Here is a 16,380-nt window from a genome sequence, read left to right as displayed (position 1 = left end):
CAAGCATTGAGCCGGTGGCCAGTGGCTGACACCTGTAATCCTAGCTATGTGGGAGGTAGAGATCTGAACATCGAAGCTCAAAGCCAGACCTAGCAGAGAAGTCCTAAGACTCTTCTTTCCAATTTACCAGCCAAGTACCAGACGAGAGCTATGGCTCAGGTGATAGAGCCCAGCCGTGAGCAGAAACGTTGAGAACAGGGCTGGGAATATGGCCTAGTGGTAAAGTGCTTGCCTCGTATACATGAAGCCCTGGGTTCGATTCCTCAGCACCACATATATAGAAAAAAGCCAGAAGTGGCGCTGTGGCTCGAGGTAGAGTGCTAGCCTTGAGCAAAAAGAAGCCAGGGACAGTGCTCAGGCCCTGAGTCCATGCCCCAGGACTGGCAACAAAAACAAATTAAAAAAAAAAAAGAAATGTTGAGAACAAGGCTCTGAGTTCAAGCCCCTGGTACCAGCACCTATGCACGCATAGGCACACCCAGCAAGCATGAACTACTTTGCTTATGTGTGAACACTGGGATTTGGACTCGGGGCAAGAGCACTGTGTCTTACTTAGTGTTTGCTCGGCTGGTACTCTATACCATGAGCCACAGCTCTACTTTGAGCTTTTTAGCTGTTAATTGGAGAGAAGTGTCACACAGACTTTCCTGCTGGGCCAACTTCAAACCAAAGTCCTCTGATCTCAGCCTCCTGAGTGGCTAGGATTCCAGGCGTGAGCCACTGGCACCTGGGCTTACAAAGTACAGTAATATTTGAATCTGGGCTGGGGATATGGCCTAGTGGCAAGAGTGCTTGCCTCGTATACATGAGGCCCTGGGTTCGATTCCCCAGCACCACATATACAGAAAACGGCCAGAAGTGGCGTTGTGGCTCAAGTGGCAGAGTGCTAGCCTTGAGCAAAAAGAAGCCAGGGACAGTGCTCAGGCCCTGAGTCCAAGCCCCAGGACTGGCAAAAACAACAACAACAACAACAAATATTTGAATCTGAATGCTGTCCAGACACACGGGGTATAGCTGTTACAAGCATAGAAGGCGCCTAGACATAGATGGGCTGGACACAAAACTGGGTAAGGAAATCAGCCTGTCAAAGAAAAGCTTCCAGTGCCCTGCTAGCGGATCTGTGGAGCTTTGATGAACGAACAGACGTATCTGGTAAATTTTGTTTTAATGATTTGATATTCCCATGATTGGTACAGATTAGAAGGAAACTGAGCCCAGTGCACAAGGTCAGGGAATAGTCTGGCCTGCCAAGGCTACAACTGTAAGGTGGTTGCATTTTAAGTAGTAGCTACAAGCATGAGAATGTCCTTTCCAGGTTTGCTTGGGTCCCTTAAGGCTTGGGTCCTTTAAGACGTGTGCAAATCCACCCGAGATGGATGTCACACATTTACCCAGTGATCGTGTGCAAATCCATGAGATGGATGTTACACATTCACCCAGCGATCGTGTGCAAATCCACGCGAGGTGGATGTCACATTCACCCAGCAATCGTGTGCAAATCCACGCGAGATGGATGTCACACATTCACCCAGCGATCGTGTGCAAATCCACGCGAGGTGGATGTCACACATTCACCCAGCGATCGTGTGCAAATCCACGCGAGGTGGTTGTCACACATTCACCCAGCGATCGTGTGCAAATCCACGCGAGGTGGATGTCACACATTCACCCAGCGATCGTGTGCAAATCCACGCGAGGAGGAAGTCACAGATTCACCCAGCGATCGTGTGCAAATCCACGCGAGGTGGATGTCACACATTTACCCAGCGATCGTGTGCAAATCCACGCGAGGTGGATGTCACATTCACCCAGCGATCGTGTGCAAATCCACGCGAGGTGGATGTCACATTCACCCAGCGATCGTGTGCAAATCCACGCGAGGTGGTTATCACACATTCACCCAGTGATCGTGTGCAAATCCACGCGAGGTGGATGTCACACATTCACCCAGCGATCGTGTCCCCAGCTCCGTGATCCTGAGTCAGCCGCACCCAGTCCCCCCCAGCCCTCCACTGCTGCCCACCTGATCACTGGCGTGAGCTTCCGTGGTGCACTGGCCACCCATTTCCAGAGCAGATTGGCATATTAACTAATATTTTATTACCACTGAAAGTATAAAGCCAGTTACACTATGTGTTCGGGGTTTTGTTGTTTTAATATGCTTGGCAGGCTCTGTACTTGCCTCGCCCGTGATCTCTGTGTGCCTTTGTGTGGTGTGGTGGGTCTGCTGTGTGTCTCCATCGTACCTGGAAGGACCAGTGGCTATGTCCTTGTACAGAAGGGAGGGCTTCTGCATGGAGTACGGACACGGGCGTCAGCCGGCACTCAGCGCCACGGCCGAGGGGTCCGCCGGTGGCCTGAGAGGAGGCGCGTGGAGGCTTCCTCCGCAGGAAGAAGAGCCTCTGAGACCCCAGTCTTGCTGTGACTCAGTTCACCTCGCAGGTCAAGTGCCTTCTGTGGACGTGAAAGGATGAGTGTGCGAAAGTGACTGACTTCACGAGGCTGCGCCGGGTCAGCCCTTGGCGCAAAACAGACTTACAGAGAATATCGTCCTGGAGTTTGCACAGCCATTTTCAGTGGGTGCGAGTGACGTCATGCCAGGGGCCTCGTCCTTTCCTGCGTGTGAGCATCGCGGTGGCTGAGAAAGCCTGCGTTCTTAATAGAAACTAGACTTGGAGGCGTTGGAAAGTAGGTTGCTTTTATTGATATTTTCAATGTTGACATAGTTCTGAAACAGTTTCCCATAAAATCCGGTTTCAACAACTTAGTAATAACTGTTACCCTATTTAAAAACGAGTCTTTCAGGGGTCACGCACTTTTGTAGCGTGTGGGAGGTGTGGGTTCCATGCTCAGTGCCACAGAATCAATTCCCCTGGAAGATGCGTTTCTTTCGAAACACTTCAGTGTGCAAGGCACACCAGAGTGGATGTTTGAAAAACTTCTGACAAGCTTATCCAAAATAATGCAAATTGTGCTTAAGCAATCATACACACTCAGCACTGCCCTACAGACGGGCGAGCCTGACAGAGCTCCCTCGGGGCCACAGCTGGCTGCCTCCAGTGAGGTGGGTTTTCCTCAGTGCCGCACAGACCTGGCTTTTAACTGGGCACTGAACCCTGGGCTGTGCGCCTGCCACTGGCTTCTAACGGGAATGGGAGTCTCCGGCCTCTCGAGCATCCGGGACTTTTCGGCCTTCTGGGCCCTGGGTGTCACATGGATACGGAGAAAGATCCAGGGTCAGAATTCGGCTGAACATGCAGTCGTTGTGCTGAAACACGGAAAACAGTTAAGTCCTCATTTAGGGGAAAAGGATTAGTGCCCCAAAATAAGGCCATTAGTGAGTCTGGATTTTTTTTTTTTTTTTTGGCCAGTCCTGGGCCTTGGACTCAGGGCCTGAGCACTGTCCCTGGCTTCTTCCCGCTCAAGGCTAGCACTCTGCCACTTGAGCCACAGTGCCGCTTCTGGCCGTTTTCTGTATATGTGGTGCTGGGGAATCGAACCTAGGGCCTCGTGTATCCGAGGCAGGCACTCTTGCCACTAGGCCATATCCCCAGCCCCGAGTCTGGATTTTTGTTAGTAAAAAAGACTCTCCTTTTACCCAAAAGGTCATGAACAGATAGATGTGACCTGTTTATACCAGGATTTCTTAAATAGCTACCTTAGAGCTTTTACACTTTATTTTTTGCTAGTCCTGAGGCTTGGACTCAGGGCCTGAGCACTGTGCCTAGCTTCCTTTTGTTCAAGGCTTGAGCCACAAGGCCATTTCTGGCTTTTTCTGTGTATGTGGTGCTGAGGAATCGAACCCAGGGCTCTGTGCACGCTAGGCAAGCACTCTACCACTAAGCCACATTCCCAGCCCCAAGATTTTTTTTTAAAAGGAAGGCTGATTTGAAAATATGGAATGCTTCATGAATTTGCTTATCATCCTTGTGTAAGGGCCATGTATTTTTTTAGTTACCTGGTATGAGAACTTCTACCTCATGCAGCTTATTTCTGGATGATCCTCTTCACAGGAATGTAAGTTACATTTGTTCTCAGCTTCAAGGAACATTCGGGAAGTAGGACCTGAGCCCCAAAAGCCCACTGTCTGGAAGCTTGCTCTACTCTGTCAGCTCAGGTAAGTATCTGAATAGCTTACAAAGGCATGGCCTATTCTAAGTTACTGGGCCACCCGGAGCTTCTATGAATGTGGGTTTTCCTAATTGTCATGCATTTGTTTGCAAAAGACATTATAGAAACTTCAGATACCAAATTAAGTCTGTTCTTCATAGGTTAATGTACTATTTTTACAAAAAGTCATGGTGCTGTATAGTTAATTTGTCCTTAAAATACATCTTAAATTTCTATGTATTGTCACACAAAATACCTGAGTACTTACTCTTAGCTCTTATCTGATTACGTCTCGTGTGAGATTATATTTCTCAGCTGCAGAAACTCAGCAGTATCTGTACCTCAGGGATGGCCACAAGGCATCCTAACAGATGCCTACCAGACGCTGCGTGCGTGCGTGCGTGCCTGGGAATGGCTGTCTAGGAGACGCTACGTGCACGTACCTCGGGATAGATGCCAATGAGAGCGTCCGCTTTGGAATAGAACTCTTCTTTCAGGGAGATGATGATCATCTGGAAGTGCTCCTGAGCCTGCTCCCGGATGTAACTTGACACCTGAGAGGAAATGACCGCACTTCACCAGCAAGCAAAGGGCTCGGGTGGGCTTCGAGGCAGTGGTTCTTCTATTTGACTGCTCATTTTAGGTGAGAACATTCTATATTTGCTCTTCTGGACATGCAGTAAATCCCTCTTCTAAACTAAGAGATCAATCCAAATAAAACCACCCTGCAGACCTTTTAGGAAGGCGAAAAAGGACTGGTGCTTAAACCAACTTCTGCTTACTTCTGAGCCTGCAGATGGGGGAACAGGGTAACTATAGATTATCAAGATACTAGACATGAAGTTTTGAAGCAGGAAAGGCTGCTTCAGAGGAGAACTGAGCCATCAACTCAACTCCCGGAGGACAGATTGCTTGAGACAATCGGGTGACTGCATCCACTCAAGGTTTTAGATGACACGTGTGTGAGGCAGTGTGTGAGGCAGGAGAGATGAGGAAAGGCTCACCAGCTAAGGTGAATGATGAGGGGAGGAGAAAACTACTCTGGAATAAGAGCGCTGTGTTCAAGAGACAAATCAAGAGTTTCTTTTGCTCCATATTTTCACTTCTCTGCAGTCTTTGGCAGACTTTGTTTGGGTGCAGAGTTAAGAGCTTCTTGTATCTCCTGTCTGTCATGTTGGGAAGCTGAGATGCTGAAAGACTACCTTCGTGCCCCTAGAAGCCCTCTCAGGCCTTGGCTACTAATGTACTTGGTGTGAGACTCCTGGGCGAAGCCATCCAGGGGGCAGCTCCAGAGGCCACGCCTGGCAGCACCCCAGGACTGAATACCCCTCCTGGGCACCCATCAGCCAAGCTTTCAAGATCATGTTAGAAACCAGCTCGCCAGCGTGTTAATAAAGCCTGAGAAATGTATCTCAGCAAAAACAGCAGCCATAAATGCAGAACCTCGTCCTCTCTGGAAGAAGATGGGTCTAGAGTGGAACCCACCTCCCAGTGGACGCCATTCCTCAGGCAGGCACTGCCCAGCGTGTGCACCGTCCTCTGTCCAAGTGCTGCGGCTGCCACTCAGGATGTTCGCAGTTCACTTGGGGGAGTTGAGGGGGGACGGAGTGTGGGGGGGCGGCCGTGTGGATCTGTGTCCCAGCCTCCAGTGCTGGTACAACTCACTCAGAGTTACGCGGCACCCTACCCTCGGCATAACTTACAGAGTGATAATAGTTAATTGCTGGCCTTGGTTCTGCCTTTGTCTCAGCGAAGACAGGCTTGTGCACAAGCACGGCGAGTGGATGCATTCTGATCAAACCAGGGCAGTAGAACTTTGAACCCTTTAATTCCTGTGGAGCTTATTTGGAGATGTTATTCTTGGACTTTAATAACTAATTTGGCCCATGGAACCAATAACCTAAAGGGAACAACTGAAGCATCTTGTTTTTAGATACTTAACATATACTTTAAAGGAACCGATTATGTGTGTGTGTGTGTGTGTGTGTGTGTATGCATATGTGTGTGCGTACAAATGTGCATGCCAGTCCTCGGGCTTGAACTCAGGGTTTAGGTGCCGTCCTTGAGCTTTTTTTGCTCAAGCCTAGCACTTTCCTGCTTGAGCCACAGCTCCACTTCTGGATTTTGGTGGTTAATTGGAAATAAAAGAATCTCATGGACTTTCCTGGCCACGCTGGCTTTGCACCAAGATCCTCGGATCTCAGACTCCGGAACGGCTAGGATTGTAGGCATGAGCCAGCCACTGGCACCGGGCTAAGGGACTGGTTTGAATGAGCTATTAGCACTGCGCCTATGGCCCTGTGTATTTGGGGTCAGCTGCCTTCTGACTACACACGAACCTAGACCTGAGCCATTCTACTGCAAATTAAAGTGGAGAAAAACTTACCTTGCCAATGTTAGTATTGTCCAGGGCTGCGTCCACTTCATCCAGAACAAAGAATGGAGCAGGCCGATAGCTAGAAAAAAATTAGAATCAACTTAGCAGTGTTGTTGTTTTATAGACTACTTGTCAGAATGGTGAGCAATAATAGAAGGAGACAATCTTTTTGGGAAGTAAAGCTGTGGCTCAGGTGGTAGAGTGTAGACTTGAGGGAAAAGCTACGCAAGAGTGCACGCCCCCTGCCTGGTGCACACACACACACACACACACACAGAGGAAGACATACTTCTGGAAACTGCTGAGGGAAGCGGTCGCCTCCCTGCTGCTAAGTCCTGTCCTCAATCCCTCGTCCGCAGCAGGCGGCCAGCCCCAGGGGGACGAGGCCGTCTTCCCTGTCCTGTGCCACTGCTCTGTGACTTGGGGACATGTGGTCTCTTACCAGGGTCCTTCTGAGTCTCTTCTGACGACTTCTCATCTAACTCCTGAACGCCAGTGGCTTGGGGCTCAAAGCCTCCTCCCCGCATCTGACTAGCTCAGCGGGGGCGGGAGCACACGCGCGGCACACACCATCCCCAGCCCTTTCGTCGTGTGTAGGGGTGGAGGCAGAAGGGCCGCGGGGGCTTGGCTACATGCCCGCGCCCATCAGCGGTGCACGCCTCGGTTCCTTACCACCCCCACCCCCACCCCCGACGCCCCACGCTCCCCACGCGCGCCCCTCGGCTGCTCCCGCACCTCCTCCCTGGGGCGCCTTCAGCTGGTCGTCCTCGTTGCTGAGGCTGCCCCTGGGTCACCCCGAGCCCTCCGTCCCCACCCCCCGCCTGCCAGCTACCACCCGCAGCCATCGGCACCTTATTGCAATAGCCTCCGGCACCGGTGCGCGTGGCCACCGCACCGCTCTCCACCGCCCGGCTCAAGGCCTCGGGCCCTCAGGCCGAGCACATTCTTCCTTTAGCCATCCACATGGTTTGCTTCCTTAATTGCTTCAGTTCTTTGCTTACATGTCACCTTCACAAACATACCTTCCATGGTGACTGTTTAAATGGGTGGTGCTGAGGGTGAACTCAGGACCTCACACTTGCTAGGCTGATGCTCTGGTTGAGGGGTGTGTGTGTGTGTGTGTGTGTGTGTGTGTGTGTGTGTGTGTGTGTCCAGGGGCTTGACCTCAGGGCCTGGGCACTGTCCCTTAGCTTTTTTGCTCAAGGCTGGCACTCCACCACATGAGCCACAGCTCCATTTCCAGCTTCTTGATAGTTAATTGGAGTGAAGAGTCTCACAGACTTTCCTACCCTGACTGGCTTTGAACCACCATCCTCGGATTTTAACCTCCTGAAGCTAGGATTATAGGTGTGAGCCATCAGTGCCCAGCTCTCTACCTTTTCTAAATGCTGCTCCTGGGCTTGAACTCCAGGCTCATGCTCTGCTTGTGTTTTTGGCTCACAGCTAGCCTCTACCATTTGAGGCATGCTGCCAGTGTGTCATTCTGCTGGTTATTTGGAGAGAGAAGGTTTCTGGACTTTTGTGCCTGGGCTGGCTTTGAACCATGATCCTTAGATCTCAGCCTGCCACAGTGCTGGACCTCAGGAACTCTGTTGCATGCAGGCCTGGACTGCCACCTAGTGGCAGCCTTTTTCTGTGGCGATGGTGGGTTCAGAGCCACCTGCTTTCTTTTTTTTTTTTTTTTTTTTTTGGCCAGTCCTGGGCCTTGGACTCAGGGCCTGAGCACTGTCCCTGGCTTCTTCCCGCTCAAGGCTAGCACTCTGCCACTTGAGCCACAGCGCCGCTTCTGGCCGTTTTTCTGTATATGTGGTGCTGGGGAATCGAACCCAGGGCCTCGTGTATCCGAGGCAGGCACTCTTGCCACTAGGCTATCTCCCCAGCCCCCACCTGCTTTCTTGAGCCTCCTGCTCTCTCTGCCTTTCCTGTGGCCTTTAGTAAAATCCAGCTGCCGAACTCGGGTGTTCTCATGTTCCCGCCACAGGATGGTGTTGACAGCTGTCACGCAACTAAAACAACTGGCCACCATTGTCAGTGGACATGAGGAAGTGAAATACTTAAACCAGGCACTGGTGGCTCATGCCTGGAATCCTAGTTACTCAGGAGGCTGAGATCTAAGCATTGCAGTTTGAAGCATCAGACAGCAAAGTCCTTGTGAGACCCAAAAATTGGAAGTGGAGCTGTGGCTCAAAGTGGGAGTGTTAGCCTTGCAAGAAAGGCCCTGAGGTCAAGCCCCACGCAGACACACACACACACACACACACACACACACACACACACACACACGCACACACCCTTTGCTTAGGTATTCTTTCGCAAATAGCAGATCTCTAAATATTATGGATGAGGAAATAATATACAAGTTGACATTTTGGTTTTTCTTTGTGGCCATCTTGATGTCCCTTCTGGACATCTCAAGCACTCCTTTGGGGGCTGGGAGATGGCTCAGTGGCAGAGTGCTTGCCTAGCATTTATGAAGCTCTGGTTCAATCCCTGGGACAACAAAACCAAATATTTTTTCTTTTTGATTTTCTAGAAAGCTGGAAAGTCACAATTTATTGCTAATAGCATTTGTTGAAGCCTGACCTTTTGGTTTGCTGTTTAAATTGCTATAGGCGTAAAACAATTTGAGGAGCTCAGTTTGGTATACACTGCCTATTGTCTGCAGATGTGTCCCCTGGTTCTCTGCCCAGGGGTAGCCCCAGTCCCTGGTATAGAGCCCGTCCCCGGTATAACACAAGTCCCTGGGACAGCGCTGCTCTTACCTGTGCACAGCAAACAGGAGGGCCAGAGCCGCCACGCACTTCTCCCCGCCGGACAAGTTGTCCATCGGCATAAACCGCTTGCCCGGAGCCACACAGTTGTAGCTGATTCCCTCCAGGTAAGGCTCTTCAGGATTCTCTGGGCTAAGAAAGGCCTGAAACACACATGATTTATTTTAGCTGTTCTCAGAAAAATAGCTAACTGGCTTCAACTGCAGGGCGGACATAGTTTAAACATAAATATTGGTTGACGAAAACGGATTTTGTCAGTTTTGATGGGAAAATACCACAACGTGTGAATAATGTATCTAGTCTATGTTCACGCGCAGAGCCCAGGGCTGTCTGGGCTGAGGCAGGGGGAGAAAGCGCTCCTGCATGTGCATGGTTCTGGCCCTTAGGCCAGGCGGCCAGCGAGACCTCAGAGCACAGGCCTGACGGAACAGTCGTGGACACCCTGTCCACTCATCTGACACGAACTCCACACTTCCCCGGCCCCGTGCAGATAAACCCTGTGCCCAGGCAGTTAGGGGCGCACTTCAGTCCCGCTTGATTGAACGTAAGTGGAGTTTTAGAACATAAAAGTTCTGAAAATATTCTAAAACTCTACTCTGGGATCACTTCAGTCACAAAAGAACATGAAGCAAAAGCAGAGCAGGAATGAATTCCACGCTTTCCACAGTTACTTGCTGTGGACATCAACAGCAGAATTGACTGGTGACAGCCAAAAGACCACCAGTGGAAGGAACATCTTTGTACTCGGGTCCTGCTTCAGTTCTTTCCCTGTCCTTTGACACTTCAGTCAACTCCAGAGGCGAGTCGTCTTCCCAAGGTCCTTCACACGGACCTTACCTTTACCACAAAAGAAGTACCATTAGTACCAGACAGGAATTTCACCATGAGGAGAGCCTGGAAAGCAGATGCGTGGCTGCCAGCGTGGAGAGATGGGCTCGAGCGCACGGGCCACACGGTGAGCCGTGCCCCGAGGGAGGCCCTCAAGCCTGTAGTAGCATTTAATTCCCACCAACAAACAAGCGTGAGCGCCACGAAACCCCCGCGCCCGCTTGGGATGGAGGGTACCTGGGCACTGTTGTTTCTGCAGAGCTTCTTGTAGATCTGGTCAATCGAGATGGAGACGTGCTCAAAGCACTGGCTGAAAAGCTCGAATCGCCTCCGCTTCACCTGCTCAAACTCCTGCCTGCATATTCTGGCTTCCTTTCTGCTGGCCTCAAAAGCTAAGAGAGAATCAATGTTCCTTATCTGGAGGCCACCAGACACTTAAAGTTTGAAAGAATACAATATTTTTAATTGAAATTTCAGTTACACTGTTTTAAATTTACCTTCAAAACACCTCAGCTGTTACTAATTCTAAGAGAATATCTCTTACAATTGAGTCTTCTACCATTTCTAAACAATAGCCAAATTCTGAATATGCCTATTTTGCTGTTATTAAAAAGTTAAATATCTATTCCAAGATAACCCAGTAAGCTTATTTTTAATACAAGCAGAATATTTTATAGGGAAACAAATGAGTAATTCAATATTAAAAGTACCTAATTATAAGACTACAGAGGGAAATACATAATAAAAAAAAGTCAGGAGCTGGTGGCTCACACCTGTAACCCTAGCTACTCGGGAGCTGAGAATGAGAGGATCTTGGTTCAAGGCCAGGCTGCGCGGTAAGGTTAGTAAGATCCCTCCTGTCTATAGCTGGGTGCACTGGCGAGCACTTGTTACCCCAAGCTGTATGAGAGGTTGAGGCTGGGAGGATGGCAGTCCCAGCCAACCCAGGCAGAAAGGTCTGAGACGCGGTCTCTATGGAAGGAGAAGCTGAACCCGTGTGCCTGTGATCCCAGGGACGACAGGTGTGTGCTTGGTAGGAAGGAAGGCCCTATTCTACACATACACAAACAAACAGACAAACAGGTAAAACAGGACTGGAGCTGTGGCTCAGCAGAACTGTGCCAGCCTGACAAGCCCGAGGCCCTGATTTCAAACTCCCAGCACCAAACAAGAACAAAGTTACAATCCGTTGAGATTGTTGGCCTGTGGTACAGAAATCAAAGCCACTAGGAACATGATCTTGTTAACAGCTATAAATATAAATTCAGCTTTACCATCTGTGGACTCTTGAAACTTGTCTCTGACGTTCTTTAAGTTCTCCAGGGCTCGCAGGTTTGGGGTTGCTGTCTTCAACAGAATATCTTCCTTGGATGCTATTTGCTCCTGAAGGAGAGTCAAGTAGACCTGCACTTCTTTGTCTCTTTGCAGGGCCTAGCATTAGTAAAGAACAAGAGTGACTTGCAGGTGACTGTGTGGGCTGCTCACATCAGGTGTGCGCTCGGGGCTGTCGCCATCCACCCACCAGCTCTCCCTGCGGGAGCCCCGGCCCCGAAGCCGCAGGTCCACTGCACGGCCTGGAGCTCCCAACTCACGCGGGCCTTTCAGGCTCTGGTGCTCTATGCATCGCCTTTGAAACCCGGTTTACTTTCTTGGTTTTTAGTCTGGCTAGATCACTTCAAACCTTGTTCAATGAAAGTACTGACCACTCACTATGGATCACTGATGAGTGGTGATACGACTACTTAGTTTTTTCCTTTGACAAGCTCTTAGTGAAGTCAGAAATAGAAACTGGCATTTACAACAGGATGGAAAAAATCCTCTTCTCAGGGCAAACAGGTACTAGACAGCAGAGGGAGGGGTTACTAATTAGCCAGGAACTTGATGGAAGAAGAGGATGAACTGAAAGGGAAGTACAGCCGTTCCTTCCTGGGAAAGCGCTGACTTCCAGAGAGATTGAAAGTGAGAGTGTAATTCACTTAGAAGACTATTTTTGAAACAAAGTAACTCTTAAGAAATAAGTGCTTATAGATCTAAAATACACTGGGGCATGATAACATTCACAACTCCTGGCATTCACACACAGTGAGACTGAAGGTTACCCTTAGGGGAGGAACCCACAGGTGTAATACATCTGAATATTTAAAATACAATTTGTTGAACAGATTCCAGGAAATGGAAACATGGATTTTTTTTTTGTTGGTGGTATTTGGTTTTGGTTTTGTTTTGTTTTTTGTCTTTTGAGAGGGGGTAAAGGGATGGCAGAAATGGAGGAAAGAAGGACGAAGAAATGCAGGCATGGTACTCAGTAGACACTATGTGGAAAACTATGTAACTTGTGGGCGGGGATGGAAGGGGAATGGGGAGGGCAAAGGAAGAGGTGACACTGTCTAAACAAAATATACTCATTACCTGACTTATTATTCAACAGTAGCCCATCTGTACAACACCTTAATGATGACAATAAAATTATATTTTAAAAAAGAAGTGTTTAAACCATACCAGTATACAAATGTAAATTTCAGATGAATTAAAAAGTCAAATGAGGGGCTGAGGATATGGCCTAGTGGCAAAGAGTGGTCGCCTCGTATACATGAAGCCCTGGGTTCAATTCCCCAGCACCACATATATAGAAAATGGCCAGAAGTGGCCCTGTGGCTCAAGTGGCAGAGTGCTAGCCTTGAGCAAAAAGAAGCCAGGGACAGTGCTCAGGCCCTGAGTCCAAGGCCCAGGACTGGAAAAAAAAAAAGTCAAATGAAAACAAACAAAAATATATTTCTTCTGGGTCATGAGGTGAGGGTAGATAAAATTCTCTCTAGACACAAATGCAATGGGAGAGAGCACTACGTAGAAAACGACTGAGAAGATAAAAGCTGTTTTTGAGTATCAAAGAATGCCACAGATACAGACAGTCCAAAAAAATCTCACCAAGCATCTGAGCGTCTGAAAATGCGGGAGCCTCCAAGTCTCCATCTGCCTTTCCTCCAGCACAGGCCCTGCCCTTGGCTGATGGCCATTCCCGCCTGTGGAGCCCATGCCCCCAGGGGGACCCCCTCTCGGAGGAGGCTGTCTCCCCGCGCCCCTCCGGCCAGTGACGTGGGCTCAGGAATACACATGTGCCTCCACTCGGATCCGGTGACAATCGCTGGGACTTGACAGGGAAACCTACTCTTGTAATGGCAGTACCCCAAAAGGCTGTAGTCACTGTGCCCTTAGATGCAGTCTCAAGATGAAGCCTAAGAAACACAGGGCGGCAGTGCGGGCACAAACAGCCAGTGGCTCCGTCCTGTGGAATGGCGGTCCGGGCTATGCGCTGGCACTGTGGAGCACGTGCCTTCTCCCCTTGCAGATTTAAACATTCAATGCGGCTCTGAGTTAGTCACCAGCAGACCTCTGGATTACCTTTAACTCACTCCGCAGAGGGCTGTAGTCGATTTCCATGGCCGCCTCCCTTTCATAGACGTCAGTGGTTGTCCGGGTACTTTCTGTTCCAGTCCCCAACTGAAACAGATGAGAAACCTTCCTCGGATCTGAGTCGGGGACCTGTGCTCACTCGCCTCAACTTGTCCTCAGTTGCTGGTCATCTCATTCACACTAAAAGCTTACGATGGCACACGTGCCAGTGTCTCACGCCCACTCTGGGGCACCATGCAGGCCTCCCTACTTAAGCAGGCGTGCTACTCTTGCGCACTGCCCTCTGCCTGGACCACCTCCTCCCCGTGTCTGCTTGCCCGCCACTTCCTCCGGCTGCCCTGGGCCTTGCCATCCACAGCTGGGAGCCCATGCTATCAACGCTCTGGGCTGCTCATCCTTTCTGTCTTCTTTAGCATGTATCAGCCTTTGCCTGTCTGCCTGGCTCCACCCTCTAGACCGAGGAGAGACTTCTGGCTGTTGTTTTCATTGCCTAGTGCGAAGCCTGATGTGTGTATTTCAATTTCAATACATATTATACCAACAAATAAATGATCACTTATTCAGTTAATGCTGATCCAAACAAAGACCAATAAGGGGAAAAATCCTTCTTTTTAGATGTTCCCAACTCACACAAACTCAAGGAAAATCACTGTGAACTAAGTATACCTCTTATACAAAGTATACCTCGTGATAAACTAGCTCACAGAAGAGGTTGAATTTGAATATGAAACTGTAACTCAGAAGCTCTAAATCTCATGACTCTGTGTGGTCCACTATCCTTGTTTGTATTCAACTTCTCTCCATGGCTGGGCTTGACCTGGTGGAAGGCTGAGGCAGGAATGGGAGTTCCAGCCTGGCCTGGTACAGCAGCCACCTTGATTTCTATGCACATCAACCGGGGCCTCCAATTCACAGTGTGGCCCCGTCAGTGAGGCGGGACATGGGGACCCAGGCAGCATCACCCAGCAGGCCTCCTCTGCACGCTGCGACGTGATAAGCAATAATCTAGTCAAGCTCCCCACAGGGAAGAGTCTTGTCAGAACTATGGTTCTGCCTCAGCATCTGCCAGTGGAAAGGAAGTTTCCAGTGTACTGCACGTGTACAGACTGCAGGAATTGTTGTATGACAATGATTTCTACCCACTAACTAGGTCAGCCCTTTGGGGGAGAATGTACCTTGTGCCTTCTCTCTTCTGGGCGTTCTGCACCTCCAGTACCTGGGCACTGTTAGATGTGCTCACACCATTCCAGTCAGGGCACTTACCACAGGGGCCTGTCATCTTCTGACAAGGAAGTGTCCCTGGTAAAAGAACTTGGACTTTGTGGCTTTCTGCAAACAACGTGGGATCCTCCTGACACCAGGAGAAGCAGGCGTCGCTCACATGACAGACTTGCTTCTGTCTGAAGAGAACCATCCTCCTGTCCACCCTTCCCTTATAACACACATGCAGGATTACAGTGCGGCCTGCTGACTAGCACAAGCCGGGGCAGAGGCATCGCTTTTTAAACACTAGATTGCTTTTTTCAGACTGGTTTGGTTTACAGCAAAACTGGGAAGAAAGGTTAGACATTTCCCATGACTCTCCTCTGCACACATGGAGAGTCTATCAATGTCTCCCTCCAGAGTGTGGCACAATCACCCAAGTCCATAGTTACATTAGAGTGCTGTCTTGGTGTACATTCTATGTGGGTTTATGCAAATGTATAAAGAAAAACATGTATCCACCTCTGTGGTATTAGGCAGAACAGTAAACCACAGCTCTAGAATCATCTGCAGATAAAAACCTAGGTATAGGAAAATACTATTTATTCTCCATGCCCCTTTAGTCCTTGGCAATTGCATACTGTGTGATCCTGGGATCATACACTGTGTAGTTTTTTACTTTTTATGATTGACTTTCAATATGGATTTAAATCTCTGGCATGTCTCTTCATGGCTAGATAGTTCACCACTTTCTACCCCATGTCTCAATGCACCAGCTCACCTGTTTACTTACGGAAGGTTATTTTGGCTGCTTCAAACTTTAGCAATTATGAATAAAACTATTATAAGCATTTAAGTGCAGGGTGTGTGTGTGTGTGGTGTGTGTGTGTGTGTGTGGTGTGTGTGTGTGTGTGTGTTGCTCTTGGGGCTTGAACTCTGGGGCCAGGGTGCCCTCCCCTTTGCTCTCTTGTTTAAGGATATCATTCAATCTTTGAGCCTCTTTTTATTTACTTATTTTTTTGGCTGGATAATTAGACATAAGAGTCTCACAAACTTTTCTGTCCAGCCTGGCTTTGAACCACGGTGCTCTCTTGAGTAGACAGGATTGTAGGCTGAGCCACCAACACCTAGCTCCTAGTAGATTTTTCTGTGGACATTCTCTTGGGCAAATACTAGCCATAAAGGGGCTATAGAGCCAGAGGAAGAGGAGAAAGTCAAAGGACACTGTATTCAGTTCTAGCCAACTCCACATTTTAAAATCATTTTCTAGATGGGGATGGGAAGGAAAAACTGAGAGAGAGGGATGGAAGGGGTGACACTGTCCAAAAGGAAGTGAACTCATTACTTGATTTATAAATGATAATCCTTCTGTAGAAACCATTTAAAAGAAGAAAAATACTATCTGCTAGAATACCTCCACATCAATTATGTCCTCCAGGGTCCCCAGCAAGAGGACGACTTCAATGTCTTGAACTTTGCAATCAAGCAGCAAGTTATGCTTCTCCAATCGCTTCTGTTCCAGTGAAGTCTGAATGATTATAATTTCCTTTTGCAATTTTCCCAAATCCCTGTTAAATACAGAGATTTGAAATGTGATTTTATATATTATGTATAGATGCACCAAAGAATAAATGTGCTAATGTAAACTTTCATTGAAAAGATTATTTTCAAGTGCAGTAT

The 16,380-nt window shown here is 48.9% G+C and overlaps 1 protein-coding gene across 1 annotated transcript in view; it reads right to left on the bottom strand.

Moving 5' to 3' along the window:
- Window positions 1-2,325: 2,325 nt before the first annotated feature.
- Window positions 2,326-16,380, bottom strand: part of Smc1b (structural maintenance of chromosomes 1B) — a 53,029-nt gene continuing 38,974 nt past the window's right edge. Inside the window, exons 18-27 of the mRNA XM_048339826.1 lie at window positions 16,115-16,268; window positions 13,486-13,584; window positions 11,361-11,517; window positions 10,324-10,478; window positions 9,250-9,401; window positions 6,497-6,566; window positions 4,554-4,664; window positions 3,148-3,268; window positions 2,540-2,616; window positions 2,326-2,454 (exon numbers count right to left, since the gene is read on the bottom strand). Of these exons, the coding sequence (XP_048195783.1) occupies window positions 2,326-2,454; window positions 2,540-2,616; window positions 3,148-3,268; window positions 4,554-4,664; window positions 6,497-6,566; window positions 9,250-9,401; window positions 10,324-10,478; window positions 11,361-11,517; window positions 13,486-13,584; window positions 16,115-16,268 (1,225 nt within the window). The remainder of the gene's footprint in view (window positions 2,455-2,539; window positions 2,617-3,147; window positions 3,269-4,553; window positions 4,665-6,496; window positions 6,567-9,249; window positions 9,402-10,323; window positions 10,479-11,360; window positions 11,518-13,485; window positions 13,585-16,114; window positions 16,269-16,380) is intronic.

This window comes from Perognathus longimembris, chromosome 1, assembly GCF_023159225.1.
Source record: "Perognathus longimembris pacificus isolate PPM17 chromosome 1, ASM2315922v1, whole genome shotgun sequence".
NCBI classification, from domain to species: domain Eukaryota; kingdom Metazoa; phylum Chordata; class Mammalia; order Rodentia; family Heteromyidae; genus Perognathus; species Perognathus longimembris.
This window is presented reverse-complemented; position numbering and strand designations above follow the sequence as displayed.